The sequence below is a fragment of the Podarcis raffonei genome, chromosome 10 (assembly GCF_027172205.1).
Source record: "Podarcis raffonei isolate rPodRaf1 chromosome 10, rPodRaf1.pri, whole genome shotgun sequence".
In the NCBI taxonomy this organism is placed as follows: Eukaryota; Metazoa; Chordata; class Lepidosauria; order Squamata; family Lacertidae; genus Podarcis; species Podarcis raffonei.
The window spans coordinates 68726925-68748752 of record NC_070611.1 but is presented as its reverse complement, the minus strand read 5'-3'; the positions used below and the strand labels follow the sequence as shown (position 1 = coordinate 68748752).

The 21828-nt window shown below is 45.6% G+C and overlaps 1 protein-coding gene across 1 annotated transcript in view; it reads right to left on the bottom strand.

Annotated features, from left to right (window-relative positions):
• MKLN1 (muskelin 1) overlaps positions 1-21828 on the bottom strand; it is a 92008-nt gene that overhangs the window by 55729 nt on the left and 14451 nt on the right. Inside the window, exons 2-8 of the mRNA XM_053407180.1 lie at positions 21439-21508; positions 18727-18869; positions 16808-16896; positions 10855-10964; positions 9003-9195; positions 1302-1379; positions 212-277 (exon numbers count right to left, since the gene is read on the bottom strand). Coding sequence (XP_053263155.1) covers positions 212-277; positions 1302-1379; positions 9003-9195; positions 10855-10964; positions 16808-16896; positions 18727-18869; positions 21439-21508 — 749 coding nt within the window. The remainder of the gene's footprint in view (positions 1-211; positions 278-1301; positions 1380-9002; positions 9196-10854; positions 10965-16807; positions 16897-18726; positions 18870-21438; positions 21509-21828) is intronic.

The window sequence follows — 21828 nt, the reverse complement described above, 5'->3', positions numbered from 1 at the left end:
CGTCTGCTCCACTGCACTCGAAGGGGAAGGAGCTGAGGTCAAAAGCTCCCTGCCTAATTCAGCAATGGTCCTCCTTTTGCAACCTTTCGCTGGTTTCTCAACAGTTTAAGCTGAACCTTGAAATAAGGTCATCCACAGAACTATAGCCAGATGCAAAAACCAATTATACTTTTATTTTTAAAAAGAAAACAAAAAACTAAAGGCTGCTCACCTGTCTGCACGTCAATGACCATTTGATGGCCGCCTCTCATTCCAGGCCTGCTGTCCTCACCATCACCTGGTTCAAGTTTAAGGGAGAGAAATCCTCATTATTCTACATGGTTGTGAGTTTCCCGACGCACCTATTTAACTGCATTCAAGATGCGCAAACTTACGTAATTCCAAGAATGAAAACGACAGCAATGGCTATTGTAACACAAAACATGCAGGCGTCAAAACAGAATGCTGAAATCCAACACGATACACTGTACTGGCTAGAGTGTTGGAATGAGACGGGGGAGACTTAGGTTTGAATTTCTACTTGGATTCAAAGTTATTGGATAGCTTTGAGTTAGTCCCTCCCCAGATTGCTGCAGGGATAACTTGAGAAGACCAAGTATGCCACCCTGAGAGCCTGGGGAATTAGGGTGGGATAATAATGCAACTTTTTTTCCCCATCAACCCCATGTGAAATATGTACATCTTGAAAGGACATTTTCCTCTTCTGAAAACAAAATGAAACGAAAAGGGTGGAGGGTATTCTCACTGACCGGGTCACTATATTATTTTCATGACCTTATGGGATCTGAGGGACACAGGTGGCACTGTGGTCTAAACCACAGAGCCTAGGGCTTGCCGATCAGAAAGTCGGCGGTTCGAATCCCCGTGACGGGGTGAGCTCCCGTTGCTCAGTCCCTGCTCCTGCCAACCTAGCAATTCGAAAGCACATCAAAGTGCAAGTAGATAAATAGGTACCGCTCTGGCGGGAAGCTAAACGGCATTTCTGTGCACTGCTCTGGTTCGCCAGAGGCAGCTTAGTCATGCTGACTACATGACCAGGAAGCTGTACGCCGGCTCCCTCGGCCAATAAAGCGAGATGAGCGCCGCAACCCCAGAGTCGTCCGCAACTGGACCTAACGGTCAGGGATCCCTTTACCTTTATGGGATCTGAAGTGCACATACAGCCAGTGAAAAAAGGAATTAAAATCCCTGCGGTCAGCTCCTGTTTGGACCATGATTCTTACACATTCTGCACTAGCTTCTTAAGATCGTCCAGGAATAGCTTGCTACAGACTGCGTTGCAGCGAATCCAATTGCCTCACCTTTGGTGCTTTTGGGGATTATCTGACCCCACCGTGGTTTGTATTCCTGCTGACTGATGTACTGGTTGAACAAGCCATCTGTTTTAGGGGGGGGGGGGAACAAAAACAAGAGAAAATGTCAGCAGCCAGCCGCTTCACAGAAAACATCACTTTAAAAAAATTAATAATTAATAAACTGTGCTAAAAAGTAAATAGCATTAATTAAAAACTGATCAAAAGGCACCTTGAGCATTTTAAAGCAGAAATCTTGGTAAGAGAAATTGGGCAAAACCACCAAGTGGCATGATGAGGTATCACTCACAATCAAACGCATGTCAGGTAAGAAGGATATAACTCCTCAGAAAAGGTGGGGAGCCAAACTTAGTGGTTTTCTGGAGAGGGGGCATGACTGGAGGCAGTCCTAAGGCGCAGAAAGAGAGGTTTGGAGGACCCAAGGGTTGAGTTTCTCCACCCCTGATTTATGGTGTTTTATTGCACCCGTTGCATATTTCCTTTTAAGCAGCCGCTCATCACTTTGGTGGCTTCTGGGCTGAAAAGCAGCCTATAATTAAATGGCAACAGTAATAATACCCTTTGACCAGGAGAGATCTCACTATGTGGAGACAGGAGGGGAGTTCAGGCAGAGAAGCTGCTGGAGAGCATCGCTAGCAGCTCAGGATGTCAGAATGTGTGCTCCTGCTCAGGCAAGCTGGATCCTGTCCTTGTGTTGAGGATGGATGAGAATGCTTCGAAGCGCAAAAGCCTTTGCATCTCGTGCCTGCAGAAGTCCCCTGGCAGCTCCTAAGACCAAAACGCAGCATGGTGCTTTTTTAAAGGGTCGGGTCAGGATCTCCAATCAACACCCCCCAGGATGACTTGTGTCACATACAACGCTCTCCCGCCTCCAGCTGTGTTTGTGACTTCCTTATAACCCGGCTTCTCTTGCGCAGGATGCTGGGCCTGGAGTTCTTCCAGGCTTCTTCCCAGAAATATTTCTCCCTTGGCAGCCACTCCGCTTTCAATCTCCTTGTGCTAAACACCAACAAAGGCTTGTTTTGAGCTGGCACTGGCCAGGGGAGGGAGGGGGGGGAGGGAGGGAGGGTGAGTTGGTTCAATCTTGTAGAAAGCACCTGACCCCTCTCCTCCCATTCCTCTCGCTGCCAAACCGCTCAAGGAAAAATGCCACCGCAATGCACTGGATTCCTCCGTCCCCTGCACCAAGGGCCATCGTCCACTTATAACGAAAAGGCGGTTTAGAAATAAGGCTTTCAGCTGATTTTTAGAAACAGTTCTCAACCGGCTTGGTTACCAAAACATGTCTCCAAAGCCCTCAGCAGCAGCAATTTGGAACAGACGGTTACTTAAGGGAGCTGGTGCCAGGATTGGGGCTTTTAGGTGCTTTGCAAAATGTACCTTGCTGGGACATTGCAAGTTCATTTCACAGAAGGGCCACTGGTGCCTCTTGAAGTGGCTTGGCTTCAGAGCAGGGGATTTCTGGGATGTGCACAAATAACCTACCAACTCTCTTCATTATTTTTTTTAAGCAGGCTGAGTTGCCTACCTTTAATTCAAGTGATAGAAAGGAGCTAAGAGAAAAGAATGGCTAGAGGAGACCTCTAGCTGGAGAAACTGCAAGTATCCCAGCATAAATCTTGAAGCTAAGGGCGGCGGGGGGGGACTGTGCAAGTCTTCCCAAGGACGGGTTACATCCATGGCACCAAAATTTTAAAAGGGTGTTGACAAGCTGGAAGGTGTGCAGAGGGGGTGACCAAGATGATCAAGGAAACAAAGCATTATGAGGAATGGTTGAAGATGTGTACTACCAAGCTACAGCCCTCCAGTTCTGAAAGACTCTCCTGCTAATCTAGCTCATTCCACAGATCTCCAACATCTGATGCCCCATTCCACCCAAAATACTGTGTCCTATTCAGCCCTGACCAGCATCCCTACTTGATGGCCTCCAGATGCTCCAGACTACAACTCCCATTGGCCATTGACAGCATCACCAATAGTCAGGGATGATGGGAGTTGTAGTCCAGCAGCATCTGGAGGGCACCAGGTTGGGGAAGGGGTTCTAGGCTGGGAACTGAGGAGAAATAGCAAAGAAATGCCCCCTTATCCAGCTTCCACGACATAAGGACAGTTCCTCAAGTAGCAACTTGCTTACCACTTTGAGACTAAGCACATATTTTCTCAAGAAGCAGAGCAATTCTTTCAGTTCTAAATAAATTTAGCTTGCTGCTAACCGAGCATTTCACAATGCACTGCAGTCTTTTCAAGAGCGTACACATAACTGAGCTGGAAACAGATGTTTGGCAGGCTCAGAAAGGCAAAATCACTGACCCGATAGCAGCTTGAAACAGTTCAAGGCTTGTTCTCCCATTACAAAGTGGGGAGTTCAGGGGCAGCGTGACCTTACCAAGGCTCACAGACACAAAGTGGGACTCGGTCCCAGAGAAGAAATGAAGGCCAGGGGGGTCACAGATGATGTGTTAAGTCTACATCAGAGCCAGTTCTCCCCTTTAATCAGTCCAAGCTCCCTCACAGTCCCACATTGCTACCAAAGCCAGAATACAGAAAAGTTGCAGGCCCTATGTCAAAATACTACCCTGAACAGAAATGCTATCTCATCTGATCTTGGAAGCTAAGCAGGGTCAGGCCTGGTTAGTACTTGGATGGGAGACTGCCTGGGAATACTGAATGCCATAGGCTTATACAGTGGTGCCCCGCAAGACAAATGCCTTGCAAGACGGAAAACCCGCTAGACGAAAGGGTTTTCCGTTTTGGAGGTGCTTCGCAAAACGAATTTCCTATGGGCTTGCTTCCCAAGACGAAAATGCCGCTTAACAACTGATCCGCTAAGCTGCTTAACAGCTGATCGCTAAGCCGCTTATCAGCTGATCCGCTAAGCCGCTTATCAGCTGATCCGCTAAGCCGCTTATCAGCTGATCCGCTAAGCCCGCTAAGCCGCTAATAGCACTAATCCGCTAAGCCACTAATGGGCTTGCTTCGCAAGACGAAAAAACCGCAAGACGAAGAAACTCGTGGAACGGATTCTTTTCGTCTTGCGAGGCACCACTGTACAAAACTATAGCTCAGTCATTAGAGCATTAGGGTGGTGGGTTCGAGCCCCGAGTTGGGCAAAGGATTCCTGCATTGCAGGGGGTTGAACTAGATGACCCTTGTGACCCCTTCCAACTCTACAATTCTATTGTTCTACCTCTGCTTCATAGACAATAGAGTATTCCCACTAACTCTCACCACTTTCCCCAGCTGGTCAATATGTCTATTGCAGAGATGGCTAGCCTGTGGCCCTCCAGATGTTATCCAACTCCCACCAGCCCCAACCAGCATGACCAATGGTCAGGAATGATGGGAGCTACAGACCAGCAATGTCTGGAGGTTTTCTACCCCTCCTTTATTGGAACCAACTAAACTGCAGCCTGATAAATTAAAGTCTGGCTGCTTTGTTAAAATAAAGGCAGCCACATTCCTCTTTATTTGTGCTTTCTGCCTATCCCAGGAACCTGTGCAGGGTTGTTGTTTTTTAAGGTTTGACACAGATCTGGGTTACAAACCAGACTTTATGATTTCTCAAGAGATGGGAAGCAGCCATTTCCTCTTTATGCCCAGAATACTAGTTGTGCAACCTGATATCTGAGACTTATTCTGCCAGCAATCTCCATCTTGGAACAGAGCTTGCAAGTTGACCTCAAAGCTAATTGTTGCATGTTGTTTTTCCTTGTCCTCCTCACTGCTTGCATTGTGTAACATCTTTCCTGATGGAAGTGTTCTGGAGAACTTGAAAGCTTGCCATACTTTATTAGAACTAAAGATTTCGGCAAATATATTGCCCAACTGGGTTTTGTTTTCTTATGGATCATGAAGGCTATTTTAATTCTTCTTCTTTTAATTAAATTTGTATAATGCCCTGTACCCGCAGATCTCAGGGTTGTTACAACATAAAATCACAATAAAAAGACAAAATACGTAATAAAAACAAAAACACATTTTAAAAGGCATTGGCTGTCTATCGGCACAGGGCCTGGTTAAAGAGGAACGTTTCTGCCTGGCACCTAAAGGTGTATAGGTGCCAGGTGAGCCCACCTGGGGAGAGCATTCCACAGACAGGGAGCCACCAGGGAGCAGAAATCCCCAGACCCCTCGTGTCCTTTGTGTCAATCCTCTATGCCTATCCAAAGGCACCTCCTCAACACTTACCTGACTCAATAAACCCTACCTCTTAGAGCACCCAAACACTTGTGCCAAGCTAAGGAAAAGATGGAGCCTGTTGCAACCGGTTGCCAAGATCCAGCTGTCTCCCTTATTACCATCACTTTGTAATCAATACCCACATTCCCCAAACAGCACAAGCTCCTTTTTTAAAAACCAAAACTGCCTATAACCAATTTAGAGAATTCTTTCATACGTCAGATGAGCATCCATGTGGGGAATTGGTGAAATCCCACCTGGCTTTAGCTGGCTAAGAAGATATTAACTTCCTGTCTAGTCATGGGGACCAACCTCTCTTACAAAAGCCTAGGGAACGGTCATTCAGATGTACGCTTTCCTCATGTATTACTTGGGAAAGGGAAAGCATTTCATCAGAATCAGCCCCTAGCAGTCCTCTGCCAACAGATACGCAGTCATCAGAAATGGGCAAGAAGTCATCCAAACAGAGTCTTGACTCAGGGGCAGGAGCGGGTGGGTGTTTGTGAATTTACAAGTTTTCGCAGCTCTGGCGAGATGACTTATTTGGAACGCTTGGTGCCTGCATCTGGAGGCACTTCCAAGCAACACTATTAAGGTAACCCTGCATTTGGCATTTCTGCCATATGACTGAACTTTCTTGAGAGCTAGCCAGAATATAGGCTGCCTGGAAGCTCTAGGAACGAATCCAAATATGAGGTATTTAAGCCCCGGCTGCGAAACAGCTGAGTTTCAGGGAAACCTTTTTTTATTATTATTTCCAAGAGGAAGTCCGGCAGCTGCCTGAGTTTCCATCTGCACATTTTCTGAGAATTTCAGAAGACACCGGAGGGGAGGGGGACTGAGGAAGCATGCGTGGCCGATGGCCAACAGACACTGAAAACACATTATCTGGATGCAGGGCAAAGGAGTGTCAGCCTGTCATGGACTGGTCTTGGCTACAGCCAGCTCTAGCCCTGGGTTCCTCACCGCTTCTCTCCACCCAATCAAGCACCCTCTGCAATATTGTGAGAAAAATAAATATGTGGCACTTTCAAGCACAAGTGCAAGCCCAAACCCATTTCCAAGCCATGTGTACAAAAGCCAGCAGTTTAGTTTTCCAGAAAGCTTCATTTCTGCTTTGGCCAGGTAAGGCAAGGGGGAAATGCAGGCCCAGGGAACTTGAGAAACTCCCTGGAGAAGGAGGACTTGGTAAGAAAACTAGTGCTTTGGCATCCTGGTAAGATCTTCAAGGAAGCACGCAGCCACAAGGAGGTGTTTATGTATGAGCTGTCCCAGGTTTTGCCAGCTGGTAAACAGCTGCCTCATTCTTTGCCCTGGGTTTAGCTCATGCAGTTGAGGGATTCACCTGTGGAAAAAGCATCCCAGGGCTCAGTCCCAGCCACTGACAAACACTTCTTTGGTTAAAGTTCACTCCGAGGCAATCTGAGCACTCTCACTGGGGAGACTGTTTCATGCTCCTGTCCCTGGCTCTCTCCCCACACACCTGGCGCGCCACCCACTGCTCCTTAACCAGAGAGGGGAGGGAAGGAGACACCTGCCATTTGGTAACAGCCCTGAAACCCAAAAGGCTGCAGTCAACACTGCTAAGCTAGCTTAGGTTTCCTGACCTGTGTCACCAGAAATAAGTTGAATAAGTCACATGATACAAGTGGCCAGCCAATAGCATATATTACAGCAGGGGTCAACAACTTTTTTCAGCCGTGGGTGGTCCACTGTCCCTCAGACCATGTGGTGGGCCGGACTATATTTTGAAAAAAAATAATGAACGAATTCCTATGCCCCACAGATAACCCAGAGATGCATTTTAAATAAAAGCACACATTGTACTCATGTAGAAACACCAGGCAGGCCCCACAAATAACCCAGAGATGCATTTTAAATAAAAGGACACATTCTACTCATGTAAAAACGCGCTGATTCCCAGACCGTCCATGGGCCGGATTGAGAAGGTGATTGGGCCGCATCCGGCCCATGGGCCTTAGATTGCCTACCCCTGTATTTCAATGAGACGTTATGGGCCAGGCCACACACCTCCAAGAATGCACAAACGCTTGTGCACTCGCACCATGCCTACAGGGAACTATATTTTGCAGGCTTCAAAAATGTTCGCCCTTGTGATGGTGAGGCTACCCCCTTGTTTCCCATACTCAACATTCAACCCATAAATGTAAGCATCACATCCCTCAGAGGCGCTGCATCTGGAAATTGTTTCCCAAAGGCAAAATGCTCTCAGCTCCATGGCAATAAATCTAGCTGGGGCAAGGTGTCCTGATGGGTCAGTAATGTGGAGCTCCTCTTGCACCGGAACTCCAAGATCCCAGCTACCCATTCCGTTTGTCACATCACAAGCAGCCACGTGCAAGCCAGGTCCAGTAACTATGGCAATCCCCAGGGAGAAGGACAGAGGAATCTAGAGGGGATCGCAGGCAAGCATGCAGGGAAACAGGAGCCTCTAACCACCTTCTTTCATGCATTATTTCTCTGCTTATCTTATCTTTCCTTTAACAGCCAATTACCCCTGTTCCTTCCCCTCACACAAACCCTAGGGGACAATTGGCTGTTAAAGGAAAGATAAGATCAGGAGAACAACAGAGGGATGCAGAAAGGTAGCCACTCCCTCTCTGCATTCCCCTACTATTCCCTCCAGAGTCAACTGCTTGCCTCCAGGGCAGCTGCAGCAGCGTCAACCAGAGCCAGGCTTACACATGATGAGTACTTTGGACGTGATGGACATGACATGCAGCCACATTAGGGAACACTCCTCTGAGCGGGGCAAGTGGGGAGTTTGTTAACAGGAAGATTTAGCTCTGTAAAGTTTGTTCTGGGTTGGCTGCCTGCCAAGCTGCAAAGAAGATTGTATTTATATTATTCATATTTTCATTCATCCCTCTTTTACTCAGAAGGGTCTCAAAGCAACTTGCAATTGTTTGGCACTGCCAACAATCTGAATGGCATAGGGCTGGGCGATATCTGGTTTTCAACACTATGATATATCACCAGCTAAACATCATGATGTACCGATATATCACGATGTCTGAAATAAGGATGGAACTATGCAGCGCCACTGATGGCTTCACAGTTTTTCCTGCATTGTGATATTTGCCGGCTCTTGTGATTCGATGCTCCCTGCATGTGGCACAGTTAACAGGGGTTGCAGGAACTGAGAGAAGCATTGGCTGGCTTCACGGTTTTCCCCACATTGTGATTTTTGCACAGCGCACATGCACACACACACACACACACACACACACACACACCAAGATTCGCGATATACTGCCAGGTGAAAAATTATGAAACCGATATCACGATATGGTCTTCAAACCGGTTTTGGACAATCTATTGATAGCCCAGCCCATGACTGAAGCTTGGGAAGGTGAGGGGTCCTGCTTCATTGACAACTTACAGAGGTCAAGAATATAAAGGGACCCCAAAAAGCCCAGCTAGAGCCAAAACGTCCATTCATTTGCCAATCTAATTCAAAATGTGCCTTGCTCCCTGCTCTGCCCTTACCATTCACAGCTTTCTCTATCAACTCTTCGCAGGCATTGAAGTCGCCCTTCAGGACTAGCTTGTCGTGAAGGTCTGTCAGCATGGGGTGCTCCAGCGCAATCTTGGTTTTCTTCTGCAGGGACTCAAAGGCCTCTGTGTAGTTGTGCTGGCGAAAGTGCTTCAGGCAGAGGCGAATGGCTTCCTGTTCACGGTACTACTGGAACACAAGGAAATTTATGAGAACAGCACTGTGGATCTCCCAGCCAAATGCTGCAGGATATACCTCCGGCACTGGGTTGGATTAAACAGGGACCTAAGCCCTTCGGAAAAGGGACGTGGGTGGCGCTGTGGGTTAAACCACAGAGCCTAGGACTTGCCAGTCAGAAGGTTGGTGGTTTGAATCCCCATGACGGGGTGAGCTCCCATTGCTCGGTCCCTGCTCCTGCCAGCCTAGCAGTTCAAAAGCACGTCAAAGTGCAAGTAGATAAATAGGTACCGCTCCGGCGGGAAGGTAAACGGCGTTTCCGTGCGCTGCTCTGGTTCGCCAGAAGCAGCTTAGTCATGCTGGCCACATGACCCGGAAGCTGTACGCTGGCTCCCTCGGCCAATAAAGCGAGATGAGCGCCGCAACCCAGAGTCAGCCGCGACTGGACCTAATGGTCAGGGGTCCCTTTACCTTTACCTAAGCCCTTGGGAGCGGATGAGAGAAAGCAATGCCCAATTTTAATTTTACACATATGCCTACTTACTGATTTAGTTACCTACTTTTTAAATTACATTTATATCCTGCCTTCCTCCCACCATGGAACCAGGCAGTCACAGACACCCAGGCACTGATCAGGCTCAGACCTGCTTAGCTGCAGTGCTGATGGATCTGCACCGATTTTATCCACACAAATACCTTGCAAGGTAGGATCGTGCCCAAGTGAGGATTTGGATCTGTATCCCCTGGGTCCATGTCAACCACTTTATCAGCTATACCATGAGGGCCCTTGGAAAGGAAGAGCTCTCGGTAGTGCCTAATAGCCAGGAAATTTAAAATTCCATACTGCTTTCATCATGTATATTTTAAATCCTAAAACAATTAGTGCAACTTCTGTATTGTCAGACAGCTCAGAAACCAGCCCTAACCACACATGCTTAGAAGCATTTATAAACTGTTTAATGTTTTAAAAATCTACAAGCGGTGTACAATATTTTTAAAAACAGTATCATTAAAAAATACAACCTAAAATCGAAACAAGAGCAATATAACACAGGAATCAAGGGTTTCAAACATATCAAGCAGGCTCTGATTTTATGGGCCAAGGAAAAACTGGGCAAAAAGATACGTCCATCCACCTGAGGAAATATTTGAACCTTCCATATACCGAGGCAGAGTGTTGGTCTATCTAACCACTACTGTCTGCTCTGACTGCCAAAAGCTTTCTGAGATTGCGTGTATAGGCTTCCTCTCCCCCCCCCCCAATATACTAGGTACACGGGATCTTTTTCAATTGCAGAAAGGTCAAACCAGGACAATAATATCATTATCATTGTTGTTCTTATTAAATAATATCCTTCTTTTGGAACTGAGGCAAGCTATAAATATGCTGTCACACAAAAGCCAAAGTTCTTCCATTATGAAATGCTCACGCTTCTCAGAAAAAAGCGGGATTATTTTTCCAAAGCATTTCACATTCCCCAGATTCACAGAGACACGGCCAAACCTAAAGCACCACGTCAAACAGCTATGTCTATAGAAATAATGATATTGATGCTGCGAGGGTCATACAATAGTTGACTGCTTGAATTCAAACAGGGTAACTTATCCACCAATCAGAAAATTGAATTTCTTTCTCTCACAAAAACCTCCAGCAGTTCTGCAGCCTACCTTGCTGTACCAATTGAGGCAGGGTTGCACCACATCCGGATCGTCGATGCCGTTAAGTTCAACGTACCAGATGCTAAAATTGAAGCTGGGGCCCCACGACAGCAACGGAACTGAGGAATAACAAGAAAGGAGAAAAAGACATTATGTACTGGCATGCTGGTTTCTATTGACCACAGGTGGCAGGCACTGGCTTGTCTGCCATCATTCCTCCCAGACAATTTAAAAGCATCACTGGGCTGTTAAAGAAAATAGGGCAATGCAACAGTTGTTAAGCGTGCATAAACAGTAGGAGGACAACATGGACTGTTTTTGTGTAGCCCAGTTCCATTGCATTATCTCACTCGGGGAAGGAGGTACCAGAATCCACGGGACCCTCGAAAATTGAGTTACAGTTCAAGCCAAGCAACTGAAGACAAGTGGCCTGCAAGGCAGCATTGTCCATCTCACTATTCACCACTTAAATGTGCATCAAATACAGTGAACTCAGTCATAGATTCCCACGGTAAAAACAAGTGCCACTCTACAGGCCCCAGTCACAATGGGTTATATGACCTGTGCATGCAAGCCCAATCCCCTTTTGAAAGGTTTGTGCCCTTGTGTGCATACTCCCTACCACGAAGAAGATAGAAATCCATTGCCCCGTCCTATAGAGCACATCCCACAGTCACTCAGGGCCTCTGAATTCCATTTGTATTCTGCAATTGCCTTCTACATGCTGGGTACTGAAGCCATGTGTGCCAGCTATGATTTCTTTAGATTTCCACCCACTTCTGTTTGAGCACTCTCCCTCTCCCTACCCAGTCAATCCTCAAGATCTCTTAGATGCCAGAGCACTACTTGAAAGTTTCCACAGACAAGCTCAAAACGTCACATCCTCTCACCTGCGAAAACTTTTACTTCCAGGTGTGCAGATTCTGCTTGGGCTAACTGCACACACTGCCCTTCGCAACACACCCCAGGCTTAAAGCCTAAAGTGCCGAAACTAAGCCTCTGCGTCAAATTAAGCTTTTGAGTACCTGTGGGCAATGGCCAAAGGCCACCTTCCAGAATATGCAGAATGGTGGATAAACTGTGATCCATAAAGCACACTTTCAAATTGCAGAAGAAATACAATACTACGAGTTTTAGAAGCGGCCCGTCACTGTGTCTCAATCTCACCTACCCTACAGAGATGATGTAAGGTAAAAAGGGCCTGAGTGCCTTGGAGGAAATGATTTTAGAAAAATAATAATCAGATAGATCTGTTGAGAGGATCCTTTGAAAAGCCAGCTCTCCAGGAGACCTGTGATTCCTGTCATTAAAATATAGGTGTCTAGAATGTGCAGATGCACAAGCAGTTAAAATACAAACGAAACCCAATGAATGCCATTAGCATTTAGAAGAATACATCATTTAGACACCTGTCCTGGAGGTTCTGCATAAATCTGAAATAATGGAGCTGCAGTATTGCGTGAAAAGTAGCTATGAAGGCGCACAGCCACAGTTTTGTATGGAAGCAATTATATTCCTGACACCAGCCTTTGATCATTTTGAGTAAAGTACTTCTGTGGCACCTAAGGAAAGGGCCACTGACTCAGCTTATCTTGGCCAAGTTCCCAGTTCTGGCCGGCTAGTGGTTCCCAGCTCCAAAAATGGAAGCTTAGAATTAAATTAGGCGGTGCACTTTGAAAAACAAATCTTGCCTATGGATCAGCAATAAGCAAGTGCAGTTAAAATGGTCCAGAGTGGTCGCTTTTCATGTTTCATAAAGTTATCAATAAGAGAGCTCGCCCATCACTATGGATTTTCCCTAGTCTAGATTTAGCAGGTGTTCTAGACCGCATTCTTGATTCTGCAATCTTAAGTGTCTGGTGTTCTGCCTGACAAGCCTGATTGCTTTAAGTGCCGACGCTTCCTTCAGAAAGGATCCTGGCAATAGTAGTGTTTTCCAAGACATCAGCCCTGATAGATCCAATCATAGAAGGATAATTATCAAGGTTCCAGAGCGGAATGAGAGCCCCATCACACAGTGTACCTGCCATGAAAAACGCCTGCAATGTACTTCGTGTGTACCCAAAATTGTGTGTACCCCACAATTTCCCTTTCACAGAGATTACAGTAATGCGCAAATTGTCCCTCCGCAGTCACATCAGATCCACACAGTGAGAAGCACAATGCAAGCCCAGCAATCCCTCCGACTGAACTAGCCAACCTTAAAAATCAAAAGCAAGCTTTTGAGTTGCACAGAACTCCTCTTCACGTGCTCACATCAAAAGGGGCTTTTCGCACCAGCTGCTTAAAAGACATTTGCCAGTGGCAAGTGGCTAACAGAAAGGGCATTTCCTACATCTTAGCATTTTAGACCCAAGAGCCTGGAATGAAAAGAACAGACGGAGCGACTGCTAACGAGCCATGTTCCCAGTACAGCCCACGCACTGCACGTAGACAGCTTACAGGCTGTGCTGTGAATGTCACAGGCTGAGAACACCTTCAGATCCACGGAAAATCAAGTGGGTCTTTTCGAGCTTGGATCATCTCTACCTTGCCATCTTCAATCCACAGCGCCGGAGCACAGAATCATCCATTCCGTCGGTCTGTTAGAACCTCCTTCTCCATAACCAACTCCCCCTTCCTGACCTCTCCCCTCCAGACACTGTATCGCAGTTTCTTTTAACCTAACAGCTGCTCTGCTGGAGCAGACCCAAAGGTCCATCTCACCAGAGTGTTCCAGCGCCAATGTCATCCAGACAGATGCTTCTAAGCTCCAAAGCAGGGCATGAAAGCAGCAATTCTCCCCGTTTGCACCCGGCATCTGGCACGAAAGTGTACAGCCCTTGAACAGGGATGCTTCCTTCAGCTATCATGGTTAACTGGCAGGCTGGGCTGGGGCTGGTATGGCACAGCACTGCTAGGCTATATTTGTGTCACTAGTGTGTAGGGGAGGCATAGGGGGTGTTAAGGAAGGGGCAGTATCTCTGGTGGGGGACATGGCGTGCTCCTTCTGGGTAGCTCATCCACCATTAGCCGGCCCCCTGCCTGCACTCAACTCTCATCTGTGGCTCCTAGAAATTGTCGGTATGCGACAGCATCCACACCCCGGGGACAGCTTCGCCTGGCCAGCTAAACCAGGTGAGGGTAGCCAGTGGGTCTCAAATCCTTGGTGAATTAGGGAGGCGCCCTGCAAGTCCTGCAGCTAAGTTGGCGTTAAACGTCTTACTCAGCTTTCCTTTGGACCACATCAATGAGGCCAAGACATCGGTCTTGTCATCTGGGTAGCCCAGGACTTCCACACACATTGCCCAGGCCTGCAGCCCATGGAGATCACTTTGGTGCTGCAAAAACACAGTGTGCAGACACCTTTGCAGTGTGGACAGCTGCAATTCCTTGGAGGGCTTTAAGCAGAGGCTGGATAGCCATCTGTCATGCATGATCTAGTTGAGATTCCTGCATCTCAGGGAGTTGAACAAGATGGCCCTGGTTCTAGGATTCCACAATTCAGGATTCCAGAATAACGGATGACCAAAGAGCACTCAAAAGAATGATGGCGCCACTCAGAGTGGCCATTTCTTTCCAAAGGTATTTCACTTGTATCTGCCTATTTCACCCAACTGCAACCTGGTGCCCTCCAGCTGTTTTAGATTGTAGCTCCGAGCTGTAGTCCAAAACATCTGGAGGAAGGCTAATATACTGTGTATTACCAAACTCTAGCACTAGAGTGGATTTTTTGGCAAGGGGGGCGGGGAGAGTGCAGGAAGGGAGAAAACTATTGCTTCCCATATATGTATCCTGCATGCAAATACTGACATTATTCCACACAAGATATTGCTTTCCCTAAATCTATTATTATTAGATAATCTACACAAAACTTCACCATTCAAGCAAGTGTGAATAAGGGGTGAAAGTGGGGAAGGGGGGGAATCAAGATTCTAAAATGAGAAGGAGATCAATGAGCAAAATACCCAAGTAATCAATGAACTTAAAGCAAAACAAGAGTACGGGTGTAGTTGCTCATCTGTTGCGCAAATTCTTTTAAAGCAAAACAAACATAATCAGGACATGAGCTCAGATTAGGAAAAAACTTGCCAGCTTGTAATGTTTTACAGGCAAGGCCACCCAGCGAGCATAAGGCAAAGCAAATGTCCTTTTTTATTATTAAACAGATCTAATTCACTTAATCCAGAGATTGCTGCCCAGCATCCCACAGATTCCAAGACAGATACCCATTTGCAAGAATTGTCCCCACTCAAACAGGAGGGCCAAGAATTCACGGTGTTATTCCTGTTCTTATAGAAGTCTAGCATCAACTGGCATTTTGGTCAACCACATTATTTTAGACCAAAATGAAGGCTGCCATAAATTGAGGACAATGTTTGGAAAGTAAAAGTACTTGGTTTAAGTATTTATTTTAAATGGTCTGTATCCAATGCTAGTCAACCTCACAGCAGACCCATTGAAATCAATGGACATGAGTATCTTCAGTTAATTTTAATGGGTCTACTCTGAGCAGAACTCCTTTGGCTACAATCCAATATTTATTCCCTGTATTTCAACTGCAATTTCCGAAGGGGTTGTTTATATAGCACTTTTTTACTCTAAGTGTTTTATACACTTTACAAAGTTTGAACCACTTTCCCCAAAGCATTCCAGGCAGAGTTCATGGGGCTGGTTTTAACCCAAAGGCCCAAAACACTTAATACTTGTTAACATTTGAACCCACCTCCTCCCTTTTGGCCCAGGACCATCTCTAAGGAGGCCTAAAAAACACACCAAAGCATGACTAGAAAGACACTCTTGGTGGCCACTGCCCACCAAGTGCTCTCAATAACGCTGACAAAAATTCTATTTATATACTGGCAAGTAGATGCAGGAGTGACAAAAGGAAGTACTGCTTCACATGGCTATCATTTAATATATGGAACTGTGCTGCCACCAAATGCAGCAACAGCCCTTAGCTTAGACTGATCAACTTAATAAAATATAGGCCTATAAACAGCCATCAGCCATGGTTGTTATACAGAATCTTCCAGGTTTGGTGGCAGTGACTACCAGACGGAGAGGACAAACTTCTGATAATAGCTTAATGCCTTGGTTGGGGGCTTCCGAGAGGCATCTGGTTGGCCGCTGGAGACAGCAAGGTGCTGGACAAAATAGAACTTTTGTTCTACTAGCATGGCTCTTCTTATGCATCAGGATCCCAGAAATGGCTCTAGTTACTCTAGTTAAGGGTCCACAGCAGGGATTGGCAACCTAAGGCCTATAGGCCACAAGCGGCCCATGGGGGTTGTTTAACCGGCCCATGGACCCCCGCCGCCCACTCAGTCGGCTCCCGTGCACCACGCTAAACTGGCACAGAACAGAGCGGGAACCGCCTTCCGCGACGCTGGCCGGCTTCCCATTGGCTGCAGGAAGTTCCTGCAGCCAATGAGAAGCTGCACACACCTTCTCTGTGCCAGGAGCACTGGAAATAGTGTTTGCACATCCGTGCGTCCGTGTGCACCTCCGGTTCACCGCGGCGTCTGCGGGACCATGAACCAGCCCATGCCACAAAAACTATGCAGACCCCTGGTCCACACCCTGCAAATGGAGGATCTATGACTAGTTTACATACCGAGCCCAGCAATAAGAGTCTTCCTTACCACCCTTCATCAATAATTGCCAGCAGGATGCTCTCAGCTAATATGCCACACTAGAGGCAGAGGAATGCACCAAGACACAAGTCCCAAGCCAATGGTAGGTTTGTAGGCTGAAACAACACACTCTCCAACTGCATTGTAAGGACTTCAAAAAGAAAGACTAGGCCCTGGGAATTTGCTCCTGACACAAGGTAGACACCACATTTCGCACCAGCGGCAGATTCGTCCAAAACAAAGGGCACTGCAGAGGCCCTTTATAACACCACTGGGTGCATAACCTGCCTGAACAGAGACTAGCAAACTGGTAGCATGTATACTTGGGGGGGGAGGGATATATTTACCTATCTTAATAAATCGACAAGGGAACATCTGCTCATCAATCTTATGCTTCAAGGTGAACGTTTCTTTATTATAGTCATTCTTTAAGCCACTGTGGAGGGAAGGACACAAGGTTAATAAATCTTTTTATGGCTAAGTAGGAGATAATTTTCGTTTCGCTTCAATTTGTAAATAGACATGCTGCTACAAAATATGCCATCACCACCCTCAGAGAACATTTATAGGGGGGAATAAGGATCAGGAGACCTTATTCCCCAATGCAAGTTTCCCCACTGCTTATTCACTGCAAGTTTTTTTTGTTGTTGTTTATTTGTAGGGCAGGGACCAACTACACCCATATGAACCTACGCTCTGCAGCGTAGAGATTTTAAGTGCTGTGGTGCCTAAAGCCACATTGCACCATTTACTAGTTCAGGTTCAAGAAGTGGCCAATTTTTACATTCAGGTCAGCAGCCAGACCCCGCCACCTACTAAGGTCTTGCACAGGAAAGCCAGCCGGCTATCTTTATAAACATGATGGGAACACATAAATTAATGCTTTCTTTCTCAGACACCAAAAAAACAAAGCAAGCCCATATGGCACAGAAAAGTCCGAGGAGCTCAAGTGAATGTAGATATGTGAAAATGTGATATATTCATACTTCTATATAGAAAATAAATGTTTTTTAACAGGGGAGGATACAAACACTGGTAAGGTGTCGCCTGTCACCAGATGCTGCTTGCTCTTTCCTGGTGTACAGGATTTGGAACTCTCTCCCCATGGAGACTCGCCTGGCTTCTTCCCTTTTAAGCTCCTGGGCAGGCTATCATTTCCCATCAAGCTTTTGAGGGAGTGCTTATTCTCAGCTGCTTCTGCTTTTTTCTTTTTAAGCTTACAAGTTTGTTAGCTCTGCTCAGGTGCTGTGCTTTTATGCTAATTCTTTATTATCTCCAAGTCATGTTATGGGGTCAGTTTTTATGGAAAAGCAGAAGAGAAATATTCATTTGACGAAAAGCAGAAGAGTAAGCGAGAGCCTGGGACAGAGGGAGTGAGCCAGTGCAAGGAATCAAAGATGAGAAGAAAAACTTAAATGCAGAATGAGCACAGAAGAGAACCACCTTTCACCTTTTGAAACAGCCAGTCCAGTGGGCAGGGTATAAATATAAATATTATGAGGCTGCGAGTGTTGTGATCTGCCAAGAAGCTTTGTTCGAGGCAATAGATTTGGTCTTGCCAGTGGCTTGCAAAGCAGTGAGCTGTCCAACATTCTGAAATGAGTTAGCTTGCTTTTCTGGAATTCAGATGGAAACTGGGATGAACCGGAGGCTGTCCCATGTAAACCAAAAATAATTTGCTTTCGATTCATTGGGGAGTGTATAGTTGGCTCACCAAATCAGTGCTATAAGGTATCTGGAAGCGCACAGAGAACAGCCTCACTCCAATAATGTCATTTTTATCACCAATAGTAATGGGGAAGAGGAAGTTAAAGCATAAACCAGGCAGAGGAGAGGGAGTTCCCAGGGGTCCATGAGTTTCATTCAGGTGGTCTATGGATTTGTGGTTGAAGACGGGAGATGGCACATTCGTCAAATTAAATATTCATATTTATTTTTAAGTGTATTTTCATTCCTTTTGTTTCTTGTATTTTACCATATTGCCATTTGAATTCTATGGAATGCAGTATGTAATAAAAGAAGCAATCAATGACAATAAAAAAGGCACATAGCTTCTAGCACACGGTGCATTAGAATTGCTACAGAAGGCAGAAAAGTAATTAAGAGGCCTGCCAAAACCCTCACCAATTTTCAAGTGGTCTATAGGGGGCAAGATTGGGAATCGTGCACAAAAGCACATCTCACAGCTGCCTATACTCCACCTTATCAGTCCTGCGATGGAAGACATTAAGCAAATGCCCAAAGCACATTTGAATATCCTTCTTACCTTGATAAGAGATCTGTCATGTTTTCTTCATTCATCCCGCCAAAAACTTTAAACTTCTTTAAATTACAGACATGGGTCTTCTCATATTTTCCAAATGTGATGCTCTGGACTATGGCAGGCCTTTCAAGTTTCAGGATCAGATACTACAGGGGATGGGAAAAGAATGCACATGGGTCTTTGTTCTTGTTTTAAGTGTATCACACCGTAAACAAGGCCTAGAGCTAAGTAGAACCTTAAAACAAACCAAGAGAGGATGTAAGCAGAACGCGTTTCGCGGGTGTGGAAGTTCTGCTCTGCGCTGTTTCTTGCCACACTAATGAAAAGAAACTGGGAGGAAAGTCTTTGACAGCTTCCATGGCGGCAAAGACAGGCTTGTGATGGAGCATGCCCATGGCAAGGAGATGCAGCCCAGGCCATCTTGGCTCACTGCTGGGTGTACGTGAATGGCATACAGCAACCTACCTGGTGACCGCCAGATGTTTTGGACTACCACTGGGGCTGGGGTTGATGAGAGTGGTAGCCCAAAACACTGTGGGAGGGGGCTCCAAGTAGGCAACGACTGTGTATACACAACTCTAAACTTATTCCACGCATCATGTCTTTAGATATAAATGTCAGTGTGGAGGCTTTCACATTTTTTAATTGGGAAATTTCTGCCTGCTCTGGATTGTTATAATTACGCAGTTCTGCATTTCATTTGCAAGACTGGGTTAGTACATTTTTAAAAATTGTACATTTTGTAAGGCACCCTGAAGGTCATGACTGCAAGATAGGCATTTCAAAAAATTAATTATTTTAAAATCCTTGGGTGTTAAATCTACTTGCAACATAAATGATAGTTCTAGCAATGAACAAAAATCATGGTTTGTGGCTTGACCTGAAGTGTGCACTGAGCCACAGTATATAAATATGCTTGTTTGTAGATAGCTTGAGTGCATCACTGTGGCCAAGAAAATTGCCTTGAGATTAAAATATTTTGTCTGCCACTGCAAAGACTACCTCGCAACATGAATCAAGATGTATCATGCAAAGATGCCTAATTTACAAAATGTACCGTATTTTTCACTCTATAAGATGCACCAGACCACAAGATGCACCTAGTTTTTGGAGGAGGAAAACAAGAAAAAAAATATTCTGAATCACAGAAGCCAGAACAGCAAGAGGGATCGCTGCACAGTGAAAGCAGTGATCCCTCTTGCTGTTCTGGCTTCTGGGATAGCTGCGCAGCCTGCATTCGCTCCATAAGACGCACACACGTTTCCCCTTACCTTTTAGGAGGGAAAAATTAGTCTTATAGAGGAAAAAATACGGTATTTGCTCGCCTTAAAAATTTAGATGGCCAGGTCCCTGTAAGAGGGGAAGTAAGATGTATGCTCCTCATTTGGTCATTCTTCTTGGCAAGATCCAGCCTAATAATTATACACTCAAACATTCAAAAATTAAATTCCACTCGTCAAGAGATGCCAACCACCACCATCCACCAAATTCACTTAAGGCCTCTAGGGCATCATACTAACTCAAGACTACCTTATACTCTCAAGACAATGTTAACATATCATTTTTACATTGCTGAATATCATAAAAAGGAATCTCTGCCAAGAAGAACTATTAAAGACCATCTGGTAGACGCATGCAGGAAGAGCAGAACATGACTATTTAGCTGGTTATTTTTAGCTGAAATACTAGCTTAGGAAAACCTACGTTCACAAATGTTGGGGGTTTTTTTTTCAAAATTAATGCTAAAAATAAACAAGCTAGAATTTTGCCAGTAGCTTAGGTGCCATGGACATTAAAACCAGTGCTTCTTCGGGGACTGGATGAGTTATTTGCAAGTGGCAAAGGGAGTGGGGGTTGAGGAGAATCCAGATTCATTTTAGTCCCAATAATATTAATGTTGGCTTGAGCTATTTCCTCCACCGTGGTGCCCTTATCCCAGCACCATGACTTCCTATACTCCACAGGAAAAGCTAATAAAGTAGTGATTGGAAGACAGGCAACTGTAAATGTCTCTGGTACTTGCCTAACAAAGGTAGGTTATGCTGGCACTTAGAGAGGTGTTTTACCTGTTCAGTATGTCTTAATCATAATTAGGAGAGGCCCTTTTGCAGCAAGCCTGGGTTATCTCTCCAGAAATAGTGCCCTCTTCCCAACAGGATCAATCAGACCTTGCCAATCTTTCTACACATCCATGTCCAAGCAATTGCAACAAAACATGAAGAGGAGAAAGTACATCAAGATAGAGAAAAAATGTCTATTTTAGTTGACACTGTGGAGGGAGGCAAAGCACCCAGAATTTCCCAATGCAGTCTCATTCCTAGAATAGATCCTCGTTCCAGTGTATTGATACTTATCGCAAATGTAAATAAACATGCACACACATTGAAAAGCTGGCTATTTCCAGTAGTATTATGGAGAGCTATTGTACTGGTCCTGCTTCTCCAAGGGATGCCTCAGTCTGCTGGTTCTTCCTGTTCTACTCCAGGGTCTCAGAGCAAAGCACCAAGACTTCATCGTAAGAACACAGAACCAATGAGACACCATTCGGAATTTAAATGCAAACACAAACTTAACCCGGCCCTCTAAAAAACCAATCCAGAAAGAATGGTCTTGCAATAATGGCACCATTTATTCAGATAAATAATAGACTCAGAAGTATTGGTGGTGGTAGTAACTGAAGGGTTCGAGATACCAAGGGAAAATTCAAACACTTACCTGGGGAGGGTAGTTGCTTTCAGAAGACCACCGCGAAGACTGATCATTGGGCTTGTCTACTAAAATATTCCTAAAAACACATACACAAAGAGAGGTTCAAAGCACTTGTATGTTACCCACTTAATACTCTGTACTAGAGGTCAATGCAACTCCTTCCCTAAACCCAATCTGATTAAGAACTACTTCACAACCCAATGCAGTTTTTTTCCTTACCCACATACACAAGGGCCGTCTGAAGACGCACTATCCTCCCTGAGGCTACAGTAGGCAGCCAAGACAGGTGGAATGTTTCATCTGGAAGATTCAACCTTGGTCATTTCCCCCACTAAAGACCATGGAACATAGGAAGCTCCTGATTCAGAGTCAGATCACAGGGTGGAAACAGCTCTC